General features: G+C 42.9%; 1 protein-coding gene across 1 annotated transcript in view; it reads right to left on the reverse strand.

Annotated features, from left to right (window-relative positions):
• Positions 1 to 18529, reverse strand: part of LOC143805563 (ubiquitin carboxyl-terminal hydrolase 12-like) — a 53398-nt gene that overhangs the window by 18477 nt on the left and 16392 nt on the right. The window contains exon 2 of the mRNA XM_077285056.1: positions 10542 to 10622. Coding sequence (XP_077141171.1) covers positions 10542 to 10622 — 81 coding nt within the window. The remainder of the gene's footprint in view (positions 1 to 10541; positions 10623 to 18529) is intronic.

Below are 18529 nucleotides of genomic sequence, written 5' to 3' on the forward strand. Positions count from 1 at the left end.
GAGATGAACTGCATAGGTCCATTCAGTGTGTAGCTCCTGAGTATTGTAGTGTTCTGCAGTAACTAGCAGTGGCCGCTACATAGTGAATGGAGCTTTTCAGTGCAGCTCTGGTCAATGAGCTTACATCCAGCTGCCAAAGCTTATAACAGCCAATTGTGGAGATGGCCAGTTTTCGGACACCCCCAGATCGGATTATTGATTATTCTAGGGGTAGGTCTGCAAGAAATATTGATTGGGCAATCCCTTTAAATACAGATGACATTCACTTTAACAAATATTTAAGTTGAGGTGTAAACCTTCGCCTGCCACAAGGATCAAAAAATACCAAATATAAGTGCAATTAGCCCATTTTAAGCTCGGTTTCTGGGTTTCATATAAAAAGTCAGTATTTCTAAGGTCACTGGTCTTGTATGGAAAGTGGTCGTGACAGATCACAGTAACAACGTGCAATAAACTAGGGACCGAACAATGCTTTTCTACAAATAAAGAACAGAGATACATTAACATATAATAAAGCATTAATGTGATCTTTATATATAGAGAAGCAAAACACATCCTAGAAGAACACGAAAAATAAAGAAGAAAAAAAAAAAACATTCACCTTCAATTATTCGGGAATATGCTCAAGATAACCAAAGGGCATCTATTAGTCTGCAGCCAAAATAGAAGGAGGCGCTGGTATTTTTAGCATTTCTATTCATAGCCCAGTGAGAACGCTCGCTCCATGTGCAGTCCTTACACCAGTCACAACTCACATAGGAAAAATACTGGATGTGAACAGTCGGCAAAAGCACACAACCTGGCATCTAAAGAAGACCCATCACACATTTTTTACTTTATAATCTGTACATTACTGTACAAAGATTGATTTTTTTCCGCTCCTTTCTGGAGAGAACCAAAATTACTGGTGCAATATGTTCACTTTCTCATTCAACAGTGTAGATGCGCCTCTAGCCTCATTTACCCTCGCCCTTGCAAAAAGGAGCATTGCCCAGGTAAGCAGAAAAGTGCTCAGTGCATATGAATAAGTCATCTACCCATTACATAACACTACCAATGCCAATACAAGCATCACAGACGGGAATATGAAAAGATAACACAAAAGTAGCAACCTCAGCATCTGACTATAGGAAGGGCACATGCAAAAAGTGTGTGCCTCTCCCCAGACTGAGGACTGCAGTGTGCGTGCACCGGGGCACGCTCAGGGTCAATCATCGCCACCATTCTCCCTCATTATTCAGAGCGTGCGCTGGCCTAGCCGGGGCATGCTCGGTATGTACAGTGGCCCTTATCGCGGGCATATATAATCCTTTACTTTTACGCCCCTGAGGAAGCAACAACAACGCGAAACGCATGTTGAGGAATGTGGCCACAGTTCAGGCAGGAGTGACAAATATAATGGGTAAATACTCCTCTTACTTGTTAAGCTCATAATATGTATTAAGTCCAACATAAGCCTCCTGGTACTTTTTCACAGACACTGGACTACAGACCCCTTATTGGACTATTGCCCTACTATTATGGAGTGTAGATTCAGCCCAGTTGAGGGGCAGCAGTTTATCTACATGTCTCATGAAAACTCTTAGTTGTTCGCATCCAGTTACCATGTCCTGACTATTCTGTGACCTGTTTTTACCCAAGGATGAACTCCAAAGACGTACTGATAGGGAATTTAGATTGTGAGGACAGCGATCGGGGACTGCGATGCTAATGTGTGCAAACTGTAAAGCGCTGCGGAATATGTTAGCGCTATATAAAAGATTATTATTATTTCTTATTAACTCATCTGTACTCGTAATCATATATTTCTATTGTAATTTTGTGTATTAATAAAAACTTTGATTTTTCTTTTAGCGTATTTTGCCTCCGATTCTCCTTGGTAAGTATTCCTTTACTTTGGTAATATTTATCTCACTGCTTTTTGTCCGATACACGCACTCTCTAATTGACTCACTTCAGTATCACTTACAGTGGCTTGCCCAAAAAAATTCATCCCCTTGGCTTTTTACCTATTTTGTTACATTGCAACCTGTGTTAAAATATTTTTGTAATCCGATTTGTGTGTGATGCAGCAACACTAAATAGTCTATGTTGGTGAATTTACAAAAATATAGGCGTAAATTAAATTTATGGGATCACATTACTAAAAATTGACATGTGCATATGTATTCACCCCGTTTGCGATAAAGCCCCTAAAAATGTATCTTCATAAGTCACAACATACTTAGTGACAAGACATCCCCGTGTGCAATCCAAGTGTCACATGTCTGTCAGTATATACGGTATATCTATCATTAGAAAAAATAAGCAGCACTCCTCCATTCAGTCAAATTGTGTTTTTTTTCTATTTAGACCCACATGGCAGGCGACGTTTCGGCTCCTATAGAGCCTTTCTCAAGTATATGTATATACACATATACATACACACACACCCCTTTTATCTGAAAGATCACAGAGGCCGCAGCACCATTAATAAAGAAGCACCCCTAACCAAACCCCATGAAGACCAAGGAGATCTCCAAACAAGTCAGGGACAAAGTTGTTGAGAAGAACAAGTCAGGGTAGGGATATAATAAAATATCCCAAATCTCTGAAGATCCCCCGGAGCACCATCAGATCCATTATCATCAAATGGAAAGAACATGATAGCACAACAAACTTGCCAAGAAAGGGCTGCCCACCAAACCTCTCAGCCCGGGCAAGGAGGACATTAATCAGAGAGGCAGCACAGAGACCAAAGGTAACCCTGAAGGAGCTACAGAGTTCCCAAGCAGAGACTGGAGTATCGGTCCTTATGACCACAATAAGCTGTACTCTCCATAGAGGAGGCCTTTATGGAAGAGTGGGCAGAAAAAGCCTTTACTTGCACACAAAATGTAGAGCTCATTTTGAGTTTGCCAAAAGACATGTGGAAGACTCCCCAAATGTATGGAGGAAGGTGCTGTGGTCAGATAAGACAAAAATTGAACATTTTGGCCACCAAGGTAAACGCTATGTCTGGTCCGAGAACATCTTGGGATGTTTTTCAGCAGCAGGGACAGACAAAATGGTCCAAGTCAATGGATGGTGCGAAATACAGGGATTATTCTTGAGCCAAACCGGTTTCAGTCTGTCAATGATTTGAGATGGATATGGGAGGTTCACCTTCCAACAAGACAATGACCCAGAGCATAATGCTAAAGCAACATTCGAGTGGTTTATGGGGAAATGTGTAAATGTTTTTGAGTGGCCTAGTCAAAGCCCAGACCTTAATCCAATGGAGAATGTGTGGTCAGACTTGAAGATCGCTGTTCACCAGAGGAAACAGTCTAATTTGAAGGAGATGGCACAGTTTTGCCTTGTGGAATGGGCAAACATTGCAGTGAAAAGATGTGGAAAGCTCAGAGATTTATCTAAAGCAACTTGCAGCTGTAAATGCCACAAAAGGAGGCTCCACAAAGTACTGACTTTAGAGTGAATAGTTATGCACACTGAAATTTTCAGTTATTTTGTTTCCTTCACAATAAAAATAAAACCAAATTTTCACAGATATATGAATGTTCTTTACATGATCTGATGCAAACTGTCAGAAAAAACAATGAAATTCCAGGTGCTGAGGTAGCAAAACACGTAAAAATATTAAGGGGGTGAAATCTTTAGCAAGCCACTGTAGGTCCATTTGCAGTCCATTCCCGAATCGGACTATTTGTGTGTGTGTGCGCATTTCTATTGATTCTGGCGTACTGGGATCAGGATGAGTCTCCCTCTTATTATGCTTGGGCAGTGTCATTTTTATATATTTCAATAGAGATTTTTTTTTACACCTACATTATTGATTTTGTGTCTTAAATCTTTTATTGAAAACTGTTCTGTAAATAATTATTGTTTAATGATTAGACCGGCAAAAAGGAGGAGCAGAAATTCCAGCGCTAAATAGTAATGGCTTTCAGTGATTGGTTGATCGTTTAACGCAATTTTTCAGTAGTTATTGGAGAGTTGGGCCGAGTCCATATTCGTGTCACATGGTTCATAATCATTATTGCAAATGCATATAAAAACTGTGAAATATTTTATTGCCAACTTGATTATATTTTTTGTACAGTACTAGCGGAAACGTTTCTACAATACTTTATGAATCCCTGTATTGGATATACATAGTATCACTTCTGGTATTTAAACTCTTAAAGGGAATCTGTCACCCCAAAAATCGAAGGTGAGCCAAGCCCACCGGCATCAGGGGCTTATCTACAGCATTCTGTAATGCTGTAGATAAGCCCCCGATGTATCCTGAAAGATGAGAAAAAGAGGTTAGATTATACTCACCCAGGGGCAGTCCCGTCAGATGGGCGTTGCGGTCCAGTCTGGGGCCTCCCATCTTCATAAGATGACGTCCTCTTCTTGTCTTCACGCCGGGAAAGGTCAAGGAGGCCCAGTGCCTGCGCACTGCAGTTCTTTGCTCTGCCCTCAACAGGCCAGACATAGTACGCCTGCACAGGAGCCGCGGCAGGAAGCAAAGAAGAGGACATCATCGTAAGAAGATGGGAGGCCCCGGACCCGATAATCTAACCTCTTTTTCTCATCTTTCAGGATACATGGGGGCTTATCTACAGCATAACAGAATGCTGTAGATAAGCCCCTGATGCCGGTGGCCGCAGCTCATCTTCGATTTTTGGGGTAACAGGTTCCCTTTAACACATGTACACTCCAGATTATTCGATACAATGCACAGTGTTACGTTCCATCGCTATATAACCATTTCATTCATGGATAAACACTTGTCTGACATCCTTTGCTGGTCGCGAGTTACGAACGCATCGGTCATCATCGATTATCAGTTTGTGTAACGAACCCCAAGAGATCCCCACTATTGTTTTGCTTGGCGAGGAGTAGTAATTATTCACCAATGCACATGCTGGGTATCAATAAACACCATTTCTTTCTACGTTTTCTGCAGAGCTGCAAATCCTCCTTGTATACTGTTGATGAAAGTCCTCGTGACCAGGCTTGCTCTTTATCAATATTCATTTTCGACGTCTCCAGCCCAGTGATGTACAGCTACGACCTGAAGTCCGGGCAAATCTCCAATGTTCCATCAGCGACGTAATGTACAAGCATGGTCAAAAGTTTGGATACCGACAAATTTTGGTTTTCACAAAATATGCTGCTTCAGTGTTCTTAGATTATTTAAACAGATGTTATTCAGCCATTCATATGTGGGGTGACTTATCACCCATGGACTTGGCTCACTCACAATTTTGGTTAGGAACACTACACTGAATGAAGAATGGGAACTAATCAACCTCCAAGAGCAACTTCTGCCAACGATCCAGGAGTGATTTGGTGATGAACAATTCTTTTCCAGCATGACGGAGACCGCAGTCACAAGGCAAAAGTGATAACCAAGAGGTTCTGTAACCAAAAAAATTTAAATTTTGGATCCACGGACAGGAAATTCCCCAGATCTCAACTCCATAAAAAAACCGGAAGTCAATCCGAAAGCAGGTGTACAAACACAAACACAGAAATTGCGATAAACTCCAATCACTGATTAGACTAGAATAGTTCGCCATTAGTCAGGATTTGTCCCAAAAGCAGATATCCAGCTGCCAGGGCATGTATATAATGAGTATTTGCATAAACTTGATGTATTTGTCGAGAAAAGTTTGAAAAACTTATGAAATGCAAATAATTGTACCAGGGCTGTGGACTCTAACTCCACGACTGACACCACAGCCCTGCCGCACTACTGAGCATGTGCATAAAGTGCAGCACAGATTCATCTTCACCAAAAGCCGAGATCCTTAGATCAGGAACAGAACAGACATTTATAGGACGTTTCATAACTTTCCCAAATTATTATGAAAACATTTACCTCACATCCTGCACTGAACTACTGTACCCAATTTATTATGTATTTTAGGAGTCGGTCCATTTTATACCAACTCAACCTAAATGGACACCGACTCAGACTCCACAGCCCTGGCAGACAGGCTCTATCTTAATGTAGTGCAATGTAGATTGCAGCTTCAGAGCAGGTGCCAGAATTCAGCAGCAGGGCAGTGAAGAGTTGGCAATCAAGTGGGTGGAGATTTAGTTTGCAGCTTAAAGGGAATCTGTCACCAGGTTTTTGCTACCTTATCTGAGAGCAGCCTGATGTAGGCAAATAGAAGCTGAATCCAACGATCTATCACTTAGATTACTGGGTGCAGCCGTTCTGAAAAAATTAGAGCTTTTAGATTGAGCAGAGCGGAGAAAGCTAACCCCGCCCACACCAGGCTCTCTGTGTACAAAATCCATAGACACGCCCATCACAGGAGGCGGTGAACCAGGAGGCAGGGGCTACTTTCTCCCAGCAATTGTAAAATTATGGTTTTAGCACAAGGAACTTAAGAAAACAAAACCACAGAGCTTGACAAGAAAGGCATTGCTGGAATCTGTGTTTTACCCTGTACATCATGCTGTCTTCAGATTATATAGCAAAAACCGGATGATAGATTCTCTTTAAATACACCTGGACTCCAATTATTCAAGACTGGTCATCAAGACAGGCAAACAAAACACCAATGTGCGGAAGATGCGACACATTTGTGAATTTAGTGCATGTTTTAGTTGTGTGCGCTGCTGGAATAAATGTACTTTAGTCGGTGCTGGAATACACTGTCATTTATGTTATCTTGGTGCGGTAAAATTATGCTGAATTTGTTGGTGCGCTCAACTATGCCCCTTTCCTCGCTAAGCCCCACACACTTCAAAAAGTTGATGGATCTTGTGGCGACAGGCCGCAAAACTACAAGTTGCACAAATATGTTGGAGATAGTATGAGTTTTACACTAGAATACTGGGGACAATTGTCAATGAATCAGGGCCATGGAGTCATAAATGCTGAGCGGTCAGGAAGGATTACAGATTGTCAGGTGATCCATTTCATGATATACACAGATTATATCGTCAGATTGGCTGACAGATCCTCTTTGTATACAGTCAGTATTGTGAAATCTGGTGACAGATCCGATTACTGCAATTTTTGACTGCATGGTTTGTGATTTATATATCGGTTTGATGTAGGGAAAGATAAAGAGAATCAGTTATGTATCACAATTCCATATCATTACTCAGATTACAAATGATTATTTTAGGTCTGTACTTTCAGCATAGTCCGTACTGCAGGTTGTGTGCACCTCATGCATGTCAGTATAAAGGTACCGTCACACTCAGCGACACTGCGGCGATATAGACAACGAGCCGACCTAAACTAGATCACTGGAGCGTCGCGGTTTAGGTCGCTGTAGAGACGTCAAACACAGCAACTCCAGAACGATGCAGGAGCGATCCAGTGACGTAACGGCGACTCACTTCTCGTTCTCGCTGGTTGATAGCTCCATGTCAAACATTGCTGGCTTCGTTGCTTTTAATGTCAAACATGACGACACACGCCGACCTGACGACCAAATAAAGTTCTGGACTTCTAGCTCCGACCAGCGATGGCACAGCGGGATCCAGATCGCTGCTGCGTGTCAAACACAACGAGATCGCTATCCAGGACGCTGCAACGTCACGGATCGTTGTCGTTCTCGTTGTAAAGTTGCTGAGTTTGAAGATACCTTTACCTCCTCCCCACCAGGGAGCAGCCAGCACTGTACGGAGCATTATCTGGGCCATCCTGCCTTATCTATCTACAGTACAATACAGATGATATCAAGGTTAGGTCTCCCAACCTAAAGGCAGCATAAAATAGGGACAGACACCCCGACAGCGGTGTCTTACAAGGCTTCGTGCTGTAGTTTTGATATCACAATTATATCTGCTCGTTCTCTCACTGACGAGATCTATATAACCATGTCCACTACACTGATTGACAGATTTTTGCCTCCATTGTGCATAGGAAGAAAGATGCCCATCAGTGGTGGGACTAGCCAGAGCTCAAGAATATCAAGGACTACATAGCAGGAGCTCATCACTCAAAAGACTAGCAGAGGATGAACCAATGTTTTATCAAAACTACAGGAAGAAGCCCAGCAAGTGACACATGAATGGAATCTGGGTCTTTGCCCTTCTTTTATACTCCCTCCAGATGGGACAGAAAAAAAAAAAAAAAAAAAAAAAACTTTGTTAGGCTGGTTTCACATTTGCGTTTTTTTGCCACTGCGTTTTAGCGCAAAAAAACGCATGCTTTTTTTTCCTATATTTAACATTAAAAACGCATGGATAGGTGTCATAATTGACGCCTCTCCATTATTAATCTGGCTTAATGGCACCTTACAATAGCAAGGTGACACTAACCCTTCATTACCCCATATCCCACCGCTACACGGGAATGGGAAGAGAGTGGCCAAGTGCCAGAATTGGCGCATCTTCCAGATGTGCCTTTTCTGGGGTGGCTGATGTTTTTAGCCGGGGGGGGGGGGGGGGCAATAACCATGGACCCTCTCCTGGCTATTAATATCTGCCCTCAGTCACTGGCTTTACTACTCTGGCGGAGAAAATTGCGTGGGAGCCCACACCAATTTTTTTCCGCAATTTAACCCTTAAATTTAATAGCTACAGCGGCCAAATTTTGCACATACACACTACTAACATTAGTAGTGTGGAATATGCAAAAATAAAAGGGGGATATGAGATGGTTTACTGTATGTAAACCATGTCTCATATCATGTCGAGTTTAGGCAGGAGAAATGAAAAGCCGGCAATTGAATTACCGGCTTTTCTGCTATATCGCGCTGAAGTAAATATAAAAGTATATAGATTTCCCATTGACTTGCATTGGGTTTCGTGTTTCGGCCGATCCCCCGACCCCGACTTTTCAAGAAGATCGGCCGATTTCACTCGACTCGACTTTTGAGAAAGTCGGGTTTCGCGAAACCCGACTCGACCTCAAAAAAGGAAAAGTCGCTCAACCCTAATCCTAACCCTCGACCTCAAAAAAGGAAAAGTCGCTCAACCCTAATCCTAACCCTAACCCTACCCCTAGGGATCCTAACCCTAACCCCAACCCTAGCTATTTCTATTTATAGTGGGTTTTCTTGTTGATTTTGATGATTGGCAGCTGTCACACACTTCTCAGCATGCGTTTCAAAAATGCAAACACAGGAAAAAACGCTTGTAAACGCGTCAAAACGCCGCATTTTTTTTACCGCATGCGAAAACGCATGCGTCTAAAAAACGCAGCGTTTGCACGCGTTTACATGCGTTTTTTCACCACCTGCGTTTGCGTTTAAAACGCTGCGTTTTTAAACGCAAATGTGAAACTAGCCTTACAGATTGCTTTTCATCTATCTTCAAACATGAGAGAATTCTGCTCATTCTGTCTCACTCTACACTGCACAGCTGCCAGAGAACGAGAGACATAAGCCAGTGTGAAAATTACCATTTCAAAGGCCACCATTATTTTAAATGTGATTTAAAAAGGTTATTCATGACAATACATCTCCTTTAAGGTCCCTGTATGAGCTTACTATGATAAGCACAGTGATTTATTAGCCGTGAGGCTATGTGCACACGTTCAGGATTTTTAGAGTTTTTTAGCGTTGTTTCGGCTGTTTTTCGCCGAAAAACACTAAAAAAAAAGGGCTTACATAAGCATCTCATCATTTTTAATGCATTCCGCATTTTTTGTGCACATGCTGTGGTTTTTTCTGAGGGCGGAATCGCATTCCAGAAAAAAATGCAGCATGTTCATTCTTTGTGCGGAATTGCGGCGATTCCGCACACATAGGAATGCACTGATCCGCTTACTTTCCGCATGTGGCTATGCCCACCATGCAGGAAGTAAGCGGATCATGTGCAGTTGGTACCCAGGGTGGAGGAGAGGAGACTCTCCTCAAGGCCCTGGGAACCATGCAATTGTTGAAAAAAAAAAAAAATTTAAATAAAAAAATCGTGATATTCTTATCTTTGGGCGTCCCCCGCAGCCTTCTCGCTCCTCGAAAATGCTTCCGTTCCCAGTAATGCCTTGCAAAAATGACCTGTGATAATGTAATGGTCTCGCAAGATGCTACGTCATTTGGGGTCATTGCTGCTAGGCATTACTGGGACTGGAGCATCGCGAGGAGAGGGAAGGCTGCTGGGGACGCCGGAAGGTGGGAATATCACGATTTTTAATTTTTTTAAACTTATTTTTAACATTATATCTTTTTACTATTGATGCTGCATAGGCAGCATCAATAGTAAAAAGTTGGTCACACTTGTCAAACACTATGTTTGACAAGTGTGACCAACCTGTCACAGTTTTCCAAGCGATGCTACAGATCGCATGGAAGACGCTAGCATTCTGCAAGCTAATTACGCTTGTAAAACGCTAGTGTTTAGCGGGAAAATGCATGCCAATTCCGCATGCGATATACCCGCGGCAGGGATGCAGAATTGTTGCAAAAATTTCTGCGGCAATTCTGCAACGTGTGCACTTAGCCTAATGGTGCAGAGTCTTCTGAATGTCAGGACCTCAAACTTTTAAAGTAAGATACCCACACAGTCATTCTGATGCATCCTCTACTTTTACATCACAGAAAAGAAGGAAAGGAAATGATATATTTCAACAAATTATGCGCTAATGAAGGTAAACTTACATTGACCAACCCGAAATAATGTTCATTTACAGGAAATTGCTCTGGGCCTATTTCTTTTTCCAATGTTGAGGCATTGGTGCCCTGTGGGAACAAAAATGAAAGTCTCTTTAGCAAAATTATACAAAATGATACTGTACATAAATGCTAGGTCCATACATGTAAACCATGTGGAAAGCTGGTGTAAAATCGTGACATTTGTATTACAATGTGGAGTGGTGCAAAAGCAGCTCTGCCAAAATGGGTGGCGCTAGATGGCAGCTGGGGTGGGATCGGGCATGACTACACCCACCCCTCAAATTCAGCAAAATGCCAAAAATGTTACTCCTGTCGTTCACGGTAGCTCAAATCCTACCAAGGATAACATCTGCAAGGAGTTTGCATATTCTGCCCGTGTTTGCGTGGGTTTCCTCCGGGTTCTCCAGTTTCCTCCCTCACTCCAAAGACATAATGATAGGGAATCTAGATTGTGAGCCCCATCGGCTTATCAGCAATGATAATGTCTGTAAAAAACTATGGAACTACGGTACAGCGCCTCCCATCTTGATCAGATGACGTCCTCTTCTTGTCTTCCTGCCACGGGAAAGGTCAGAGGCCAGGCGCCTGCGCACTGCAGTACTTTGCTCTGCCCTCAATAGGCCAGACAAAGTACGCCTGCGCTGGAGCCGCAGCCTGAAGACAAGGAGAGGACGTCATCTGCTGAAGATGGGAGGCGCTGGACCGGACCGCAGCGGGACTACCCCTGGGTATAATCTAACCTCTTTTTCTCATCTTTTTGGATAGATCGGGGGCTTATCTACAGCATTACAGAATGCTGTAGATAAGCCCCTGATGCTGGTGGGCTTACCTCACCCTCGATTTTGGGGGTGACAGATTCCCTTTAAGACTGGTATAGGAAAGGTCAGACTTACCGTAACTCATGTCCAAGAATTTAGGGAAAAAAAAAAAAAAAAAAAGGTCTGAGTTTCATCAGTGGTTTAGACCCAATTTTCATGAGCGTTTCAGTTTTCACCAGTGATTTTTACATATGTAGAAAAAAAAAAGCTAAAAAGTTTCTGTAATGGTAATTGCGGACTGCACATGATACCATCTCTGATTTTCATGGACCTGTATGGCTGATTTTGATCTGTTACTTTGATCAAAAACAGACGTCTCTTTAATTTTTTTTTTTTTTGCAGACACTGTCCGCTAAAAAATCCAGACATGTGAGTAGAACCACAGACTGTGACTGGTACGTGCTGTCTCCGTGAAAATCATGGAGAGGACATGAATGCGAGTAATCGACGTCAGACATGAATACGAGTCACTGACGTCTGAACGAGGCCTTAGAAGCAGATAGTAATGTGACTTCGGGACCTGTGATCAGGGGGCTGCAAGACTGCAAAGGAGCCGCAGGCACAAACCAGTGAGATTCATAGTTCAAGTTGTAATATAATCATGCAAAAAAGACAATTTCGGATATTTTTGGCAAGTTTCCTTTTATGGAATAACCCCATTATAGGCCATTTACTAACCACAATGTTCTCTTGCATTGTCTCGTATTTGCGCAAGCACTTTTCTTCGCCATGTTTGGATATCTCCCAGCTTAACTGGAACAAATTAAAACCAGCGACATCATTATACCCAAACATGTGTTCATGGCACAAGGTACACGGGAAGCATTTGGCACATAAAGCTCTTCTGCCCATTTCACGCATCCCTTATACGTGTGCCGATCCTGCTCCTCCACCCGAGCGGTCCGATTCTTAGGCGGTTTCCAAAATGACTTTTTTCCTCTGCGTATTTTCACCGCAGCATCTTACAGTTCCAGTAAAGTGGATGGGATTTATTGAAATCTCACGGCCACTGGGTTTTTTTTTTTTTTGTTTTTTTTTACTGTAGAATAATGACCTGTGGTGCTGACTTTTATGGGCCAATTTTCCCCATAGAATTGCATTAGATATGGGAAATCCACATAGGAGTTTATAGAGCATTTCTGCTGCGGAATAATGCATGCAAACTACACGACTGTGTAAAAGTTTTAATAACGACAAATACAAAGAGGTATTAAACACAAAGCATCTTTATTTAAAACAGGAGGTACCAAAAAAAAAACCCTTCAGCATCAAAAACGAGATAAAAATGCATGGAAAAAACGCAAGTAACTTAATTGAGCTAATAGGTGTAGAAATGCTGCAACATCAAAAGCTCACAGACTACCCATCATGGGAACATAGCCTTTGGCATATATGAAGCAGTTAGCTCAGGTCAGGAGCTGCGAGAATGTTCTGTATTTCACTAATGTGTGAAATTGGACAAATTATTATAACCAACAGCTGGTCTGAAAAAGCAGAGCTGCAGTGTAAAGTAGCATCCTGTATTAATGATAGAAGATGAGGTGCATTTGAGACTTCCTCGATCGCCCGGCAGACCATGGCGTGGAGTCGGTGTCCAGTCTGGTGGAGTCGGAGTTAGAGTCTGTATAAAATGGACTAAGGCTACTTTCACACATCAGTTTTTCTGCAGTCAGGCTCAATCTGGTGAATTTAAAAAAAAACAAAAAACGAATCCGTTGCAAATTGTGAGAAACTGATGCAACGGATCTGTTTTTTTCACCGGAGCCGACTACCTGATAAAGGGGTGAGAGAGACACCCCTAAACCGGAATCCGGCGCTATAGGGTTCCATTATAGCAAACGACGGACGGCGATGTCCGTTTTTTCGACGAGCACAAAAAAAATGTCACTATATCAGTTTTCTCCAGCCGCTGGAAAAACATTTTTCAACGGATCCGGCGAAAAAACAGATGAAATGTGAGTTCATCCGTTGCAATCCGTCGCTAATACAAGTCTATGAGAAAAAAACGAATCTTGCGGCAACTTTTGCTGGGTCCGTTTTATAAAAAATTTGCCGGATTGTGCCTGAAGGCAAAAACTGATGCGTGAAAGTAGCCTAACTCCGACAATATATAATAAGTTGGGTTCAGTAGTACAATGCAGTTTGTTCTGTTCCTGATCTAATAGAAAGGAGCGTGGTTGAGGCTTGATAAGCATGAGATGCTGAGAGAAAGCCTAAGGCAGCAACAACAACAGATCTGGAAGGAAGAACAGGAACATGATGCGTCATGGCAAGACAAGCCGCTGCATGGGATGTGCCCTCGACAGATAATGGAGGTGGCTGACATGGAGAAACCTACCAATGTCTGGAGAAAGCAGGACTCAGACAGCACAGAGGCCCTAATCATAGTGCCACAAGAACAAGCACTAAGTACCAAATCCATAGAAGCAGGAATCTACCATACAAGACAAGAGACCCAAGGTGCAGACTATGCAAAGAAACCTCAGAAACCGTCCAACACATAATGGCAGGATGCAAAATGCAAGAACAGCGTATACCGAACGCCACAACCAAGTAGCGGGAATTGTATACAGGAACATCTGCACAGCATATGGGCGAAGTCCACCTAAGTCCAGGTAGGAGACCCCAGAAAAAGTGGTGGAGAATGAAAGCGTTAGCCTGTGGGGTTTCAAGATCCAGACGGACAAGCGGGTGTTGGCTAACCAACCAGACAAGGATCAGAAGACAGCAATGATAATAGATGTGGCAGTGCCAAGTGACGGCAACATCAGAAAGAAGGAATATGAGAAGCTGGAGAAATACCAGGGCTTCAAAGGAGAACTGGAGAAGATGTGGCAGGTGAAGGCAACAGTGAGTCCAGTGGTGATAGGAGCACTCGGAGCAGTGACCCCAAGTTGGGAAAATGGCTACAACAGATCCCAGAAGCAACATCTGAGCTCTCTGTCCAGGAAAGTGCAAAGCTGGGAACAACTAAGATCCTGCGCAGAACTCTCAAACTCCCAGGCCTCTGGTAGAGGACCCAAGAGTGAGAAAGGACAACAAAGACCACCCCCACAGGGGGCGAGAAGGAAGAGAGAGATATATATTAGTATACCGTGCAGTATAATTTTTTCTTTACCATTGGATGCCACTGTATGGAATAGCACAGCCTGTGGAACTATTCTTTAAAGCCAAAAATACACCTGTCCTGAGGCATAGCACCAAACAGGTCCCATTGGTTCCATCTAGTCGATGGCAATCTATCGATTCACTTACTATATGTCCTGCAAGCTTTCCTCAATGAGAAATTATGTGCCTTGTTACATTTAGGGGAGGGGTGGGCTTAGAACTGTAGTGAGAAGATAAGTAGCTACCATCACATCTTGCTCCAAATGAGGCCAAGCGTCACCTCCATGTCTCCAATGTGTGCAGGTATTTGGATGTGAAGATGAGTGTGTAGTGTCTATAGATGCAGGTATAATGCAAGTTAATAAAATGCCGGGTGAAAATATTAGAGGATAACACAACCAATCTCAAAGACTTTTCAAAGTAATTACACCAGCCCCATGAGATCCAAGATCCACTTCATAATGACTGCAGTTTGTATTGTGAATCTGGTAACAGGTCTTCATGCAGTTACTGGCGCTTGGAACTTTAAGGGGGCATTCCAATCGTGAACATTTATGGCATACCCCCATGATAGGCTGGAAACACACAGCAGGTGAAGGTCCCCTGATTGTTGTTCCATGACCACCACATTCTCCTTACATCCCAATGGAGGACAGAAGGCAGCTTTTGAACATGACCTTTTGCACTTAATTCTATGAGAGCTATGGAAAATATGGAGAGGGCACAAGCATGGACAGTATACTACCAAGGTGCATGGGAAATGCAAAAGCCTGACAGTGAAGGACCCCTTCCTCCCAAGAGGTAAGGGATTCCAAAAGGTGAAATGCTGAAAATAGAAATAAAATGTTAAAGAGTAACTAAGCCTTTTAAATGTTTTTTTTTTCCACATTTCATTGGCCTAGTGAGGACATACAGCTCAGTGGGGTTCTGGGTTTTGAGACCACCATGGATTGTGTGGGGTTCTTCGGACACAAAGCCCAACTGATGTTCTTGTAATCATCAGGGCAATGAAATGTGAAATGGTTTATAAAAAAAAAGGTTTAGTTACTCTTTAAAGGGAATCTGTCAGCAGGTTTTTGCTACCAAATATGAGAGCAGCATAATGTTGGGGCAGAGACCTTGCTTCCAGTGATGAGTCACTTACTGGGATGTTTGTTGTAGCTTTGATACAATCAGCTTTATCAGCAGAAAATTATCCCTAGAGGACAAGTAATCATGCTACCAGGTAGTCCTCCATATTCATGAGTTCTGTATATCCCCGCTCCCAGCAGTGATTGGCAGCTTTCTGCCTATGCACAGTGCACACAGTAATCTGCCAATCAGTGGTGTGGGCGGGGTTATGCAGGGCTCAGCATTCAGAGAATTGCTAGATCTGCAGCAGAGAAAACACTGATTTTATCAAAACTGCAGCAAGCAACCCAGTAAGTGACATTGCTGTAATCAGGGTCTCTCACCCTACACTATGAATCTTTCAGATGGGGTAGAGAAACCGGGCGACAGATTCCCTTCAAGGTATAATATATACAGATAGATACATTTTTGTGACTTGAGACACTAGGAAATTAAAATTTGTATACTATCCATAACGATGTATCTATCTGGGTCTGCTATTTGCCATTATACAATCACGGATATAAACACAGCTGTATCTGGCAAACAGAGTTCATACCAACACGAACAAGATTTGTGCTCATTACGTTAAATGTGACCTTTGTGAGCAGATCGTTATGCGTGACCGACATGTACATCACGTACCTCACAGCAAGAGGAAAAAAAGAATTACACGAAAACCACCATAAAGTGACCCGCCCCACACCTACACCATCAATAGCCCAAAATGGGACTTTTCATCTACGGACAGTGTCATCCAGCTCCCAAAACAAAGTCGTTTTTTCTTTCTTTTTTGCAGTAAACTTTGCCGAGAGATCTAAAAAAAAAATATTAAATGGACAATTATGGAAAAGTGCTCATTGGGTGGCAATTTTCCCCTTTTGCATTAATTCATATGTACCATACTTTCCCCAACCACCTCCCGGTTTGCACATTTTAAATACCACTGTTAGGAAGAAAGCGACATTTAAAGGGACTGCCGGCACAGAATGACTCTTCAAATCACGGCAAGTCCCGCCGCTATGCTCCTTTACCTGCATCAAAGACAGGGACCAGACTTGTGGCGTACTATTACGTCATATGTCGAGAAGGGGTTAATGGGGTTGTCAACCTTTTCTTTTACTTCAATGTATATGTTTGGAGATGAAAATAATTTTTGCAACTGGGCTTCATTGAAGGCATATCGTGTCTCTGCACATACAAGTTTGATTTGGTCTGTGATCATTAGATAACAATTACAAACTCACCATCCGACCATCATAGCCAGCGGACTGACTGATTCTCAGTTAACTCATTCTGCAGCCAGCAACAGAGGGTAAAGAAAGCAAATAGCCGACATTTTTAAATTGAATGAAACCAACCAATTGAAAAACTGATTTTTTTAGCACCAATTATATGCATTTAAGTAAGAAAAACAAAGTTGGACAACCCCTTACAATCAGGCCATATAGCTGGGGAAGCTACAGTCATGGGACTTCTGGCCGTGAAATATGGCATAAACGTGACGAGTGTATACGATGACACCGCTCTAATTGCGGAAGTGTCTGGCAGCCCCGAGTCCTATTGTAGGTAACGCACATAACACATGACTGATCTCTCCCACAGGATGTGACACAAGTAGATATAGAGCAGGCCGCTCTGCAGCTTCTCTGGTCTCTTCCATGGAGGCGTTTTTCCACATTAGCACTCTGATCTTAAACAGCTTTGGAGGGCAGTCAATGGAAACGATGCTCAAATAAACCTTGTTAGCAAGCATTACACCAACAGAGGAACACAAATGGAGGTTAGAATCAGTATTCGCATCTGTCATTATTCTAGATGGAGACATCAGTCACTGAATGGTAGCTGGGCTGCAGTACCCAAGAACAACCACTACACGGTGTAGGGAGCGGTGGTGCTCCAGCACTGTGCACTTGTGGCAGTAATGGGACCTGGTACCAGCTGATCAATGAGGTTACTGGGTACTGGATACGGATAACCCAACCTAATGATAGCTGATCAATATCTAATTCTGAACAATTCCTTTAAATGCAAATTCTTGAATTAGCAGGCCCATGAGAACATATTTCATTAAAGACGTCAGTGTTGCAACCAGCTTATGGCTGAGGGTCCATTTTCCACTCTAATGATCAGTCCTTATTGGGGTTGATATTGATGACCGCTTTTTAGTCACTTGTTGAAAGGAAGCAGAGGAGATCCAGCCCTCTACGCTCCGCACGACAGCCATACTATTAGCATGGAGGGTGAGCGGGTCTTATGGCCACTTTCCAAAAGGTAAAAGATTGTGAGAGGGGCCATCAGAATTGCCCCCTTCACTCAGTAGCATCTGATGCGCCCATCACCCCAGGTCCAGCTCTAAATACAGTTACTATTGATCTGTGAATGACTCTTGCTGTGCCAATAGTCCTTGCCAACGAGATAGCCAAAGATGAGCTGCTGACAAATCCCCGGCCTGACGAGCACACTGGGTCGATATACGCTGGATGATGAGAGCAGATACAAGGCACTGACGGACGTCACCCATTACCAATTCACTCCACCCTGCCATCAGGGCGCAGGTGACATCATCCATGCAGCATTGTGACAAGCGCCAACGTGTTCTCCACATAAACTCAATAGGAGACGCCAAAAACCAACGAGACCATTCCTGCAGCCGAAGGAGCCGCATGTCAGGCCTCACTGACAGCTCTACCTGTGCCGTCTGCGATAGTCATGTACCCATTATACGGACTGTTCACATGTGGGGTTTTTGTCAAACCCAGTGGACTGAAAAATACATTAAAAAAACAAAACAAAATGGAGACATGTCCATTTTTTTTTTTCCAAACCATGGATCAAAATTACACATACAAGTCTATGGGTCAGTGAATATAAAAATCACTGACAGCACACTGATGCCGGCCATTTATAACATTGTTGTAGATCAGGGAAGTTTTG

Source organism: Ranitomeya variabilis, chromosome 2 (assembly GCF_051348905.1).
Source record: "Ranitomeya variabilis isolate aRanVar5 chromosome 2, aRanVar5.hap1, whole genome shotgun sequence".
In the NCBI taxonomy this organism is placed as follows: Eukaryota; Metazoa; Chordata; class Amphibia; order Anura; family Dendrobatidae; genus Ranitomeya; species Ranitomeya variabilis.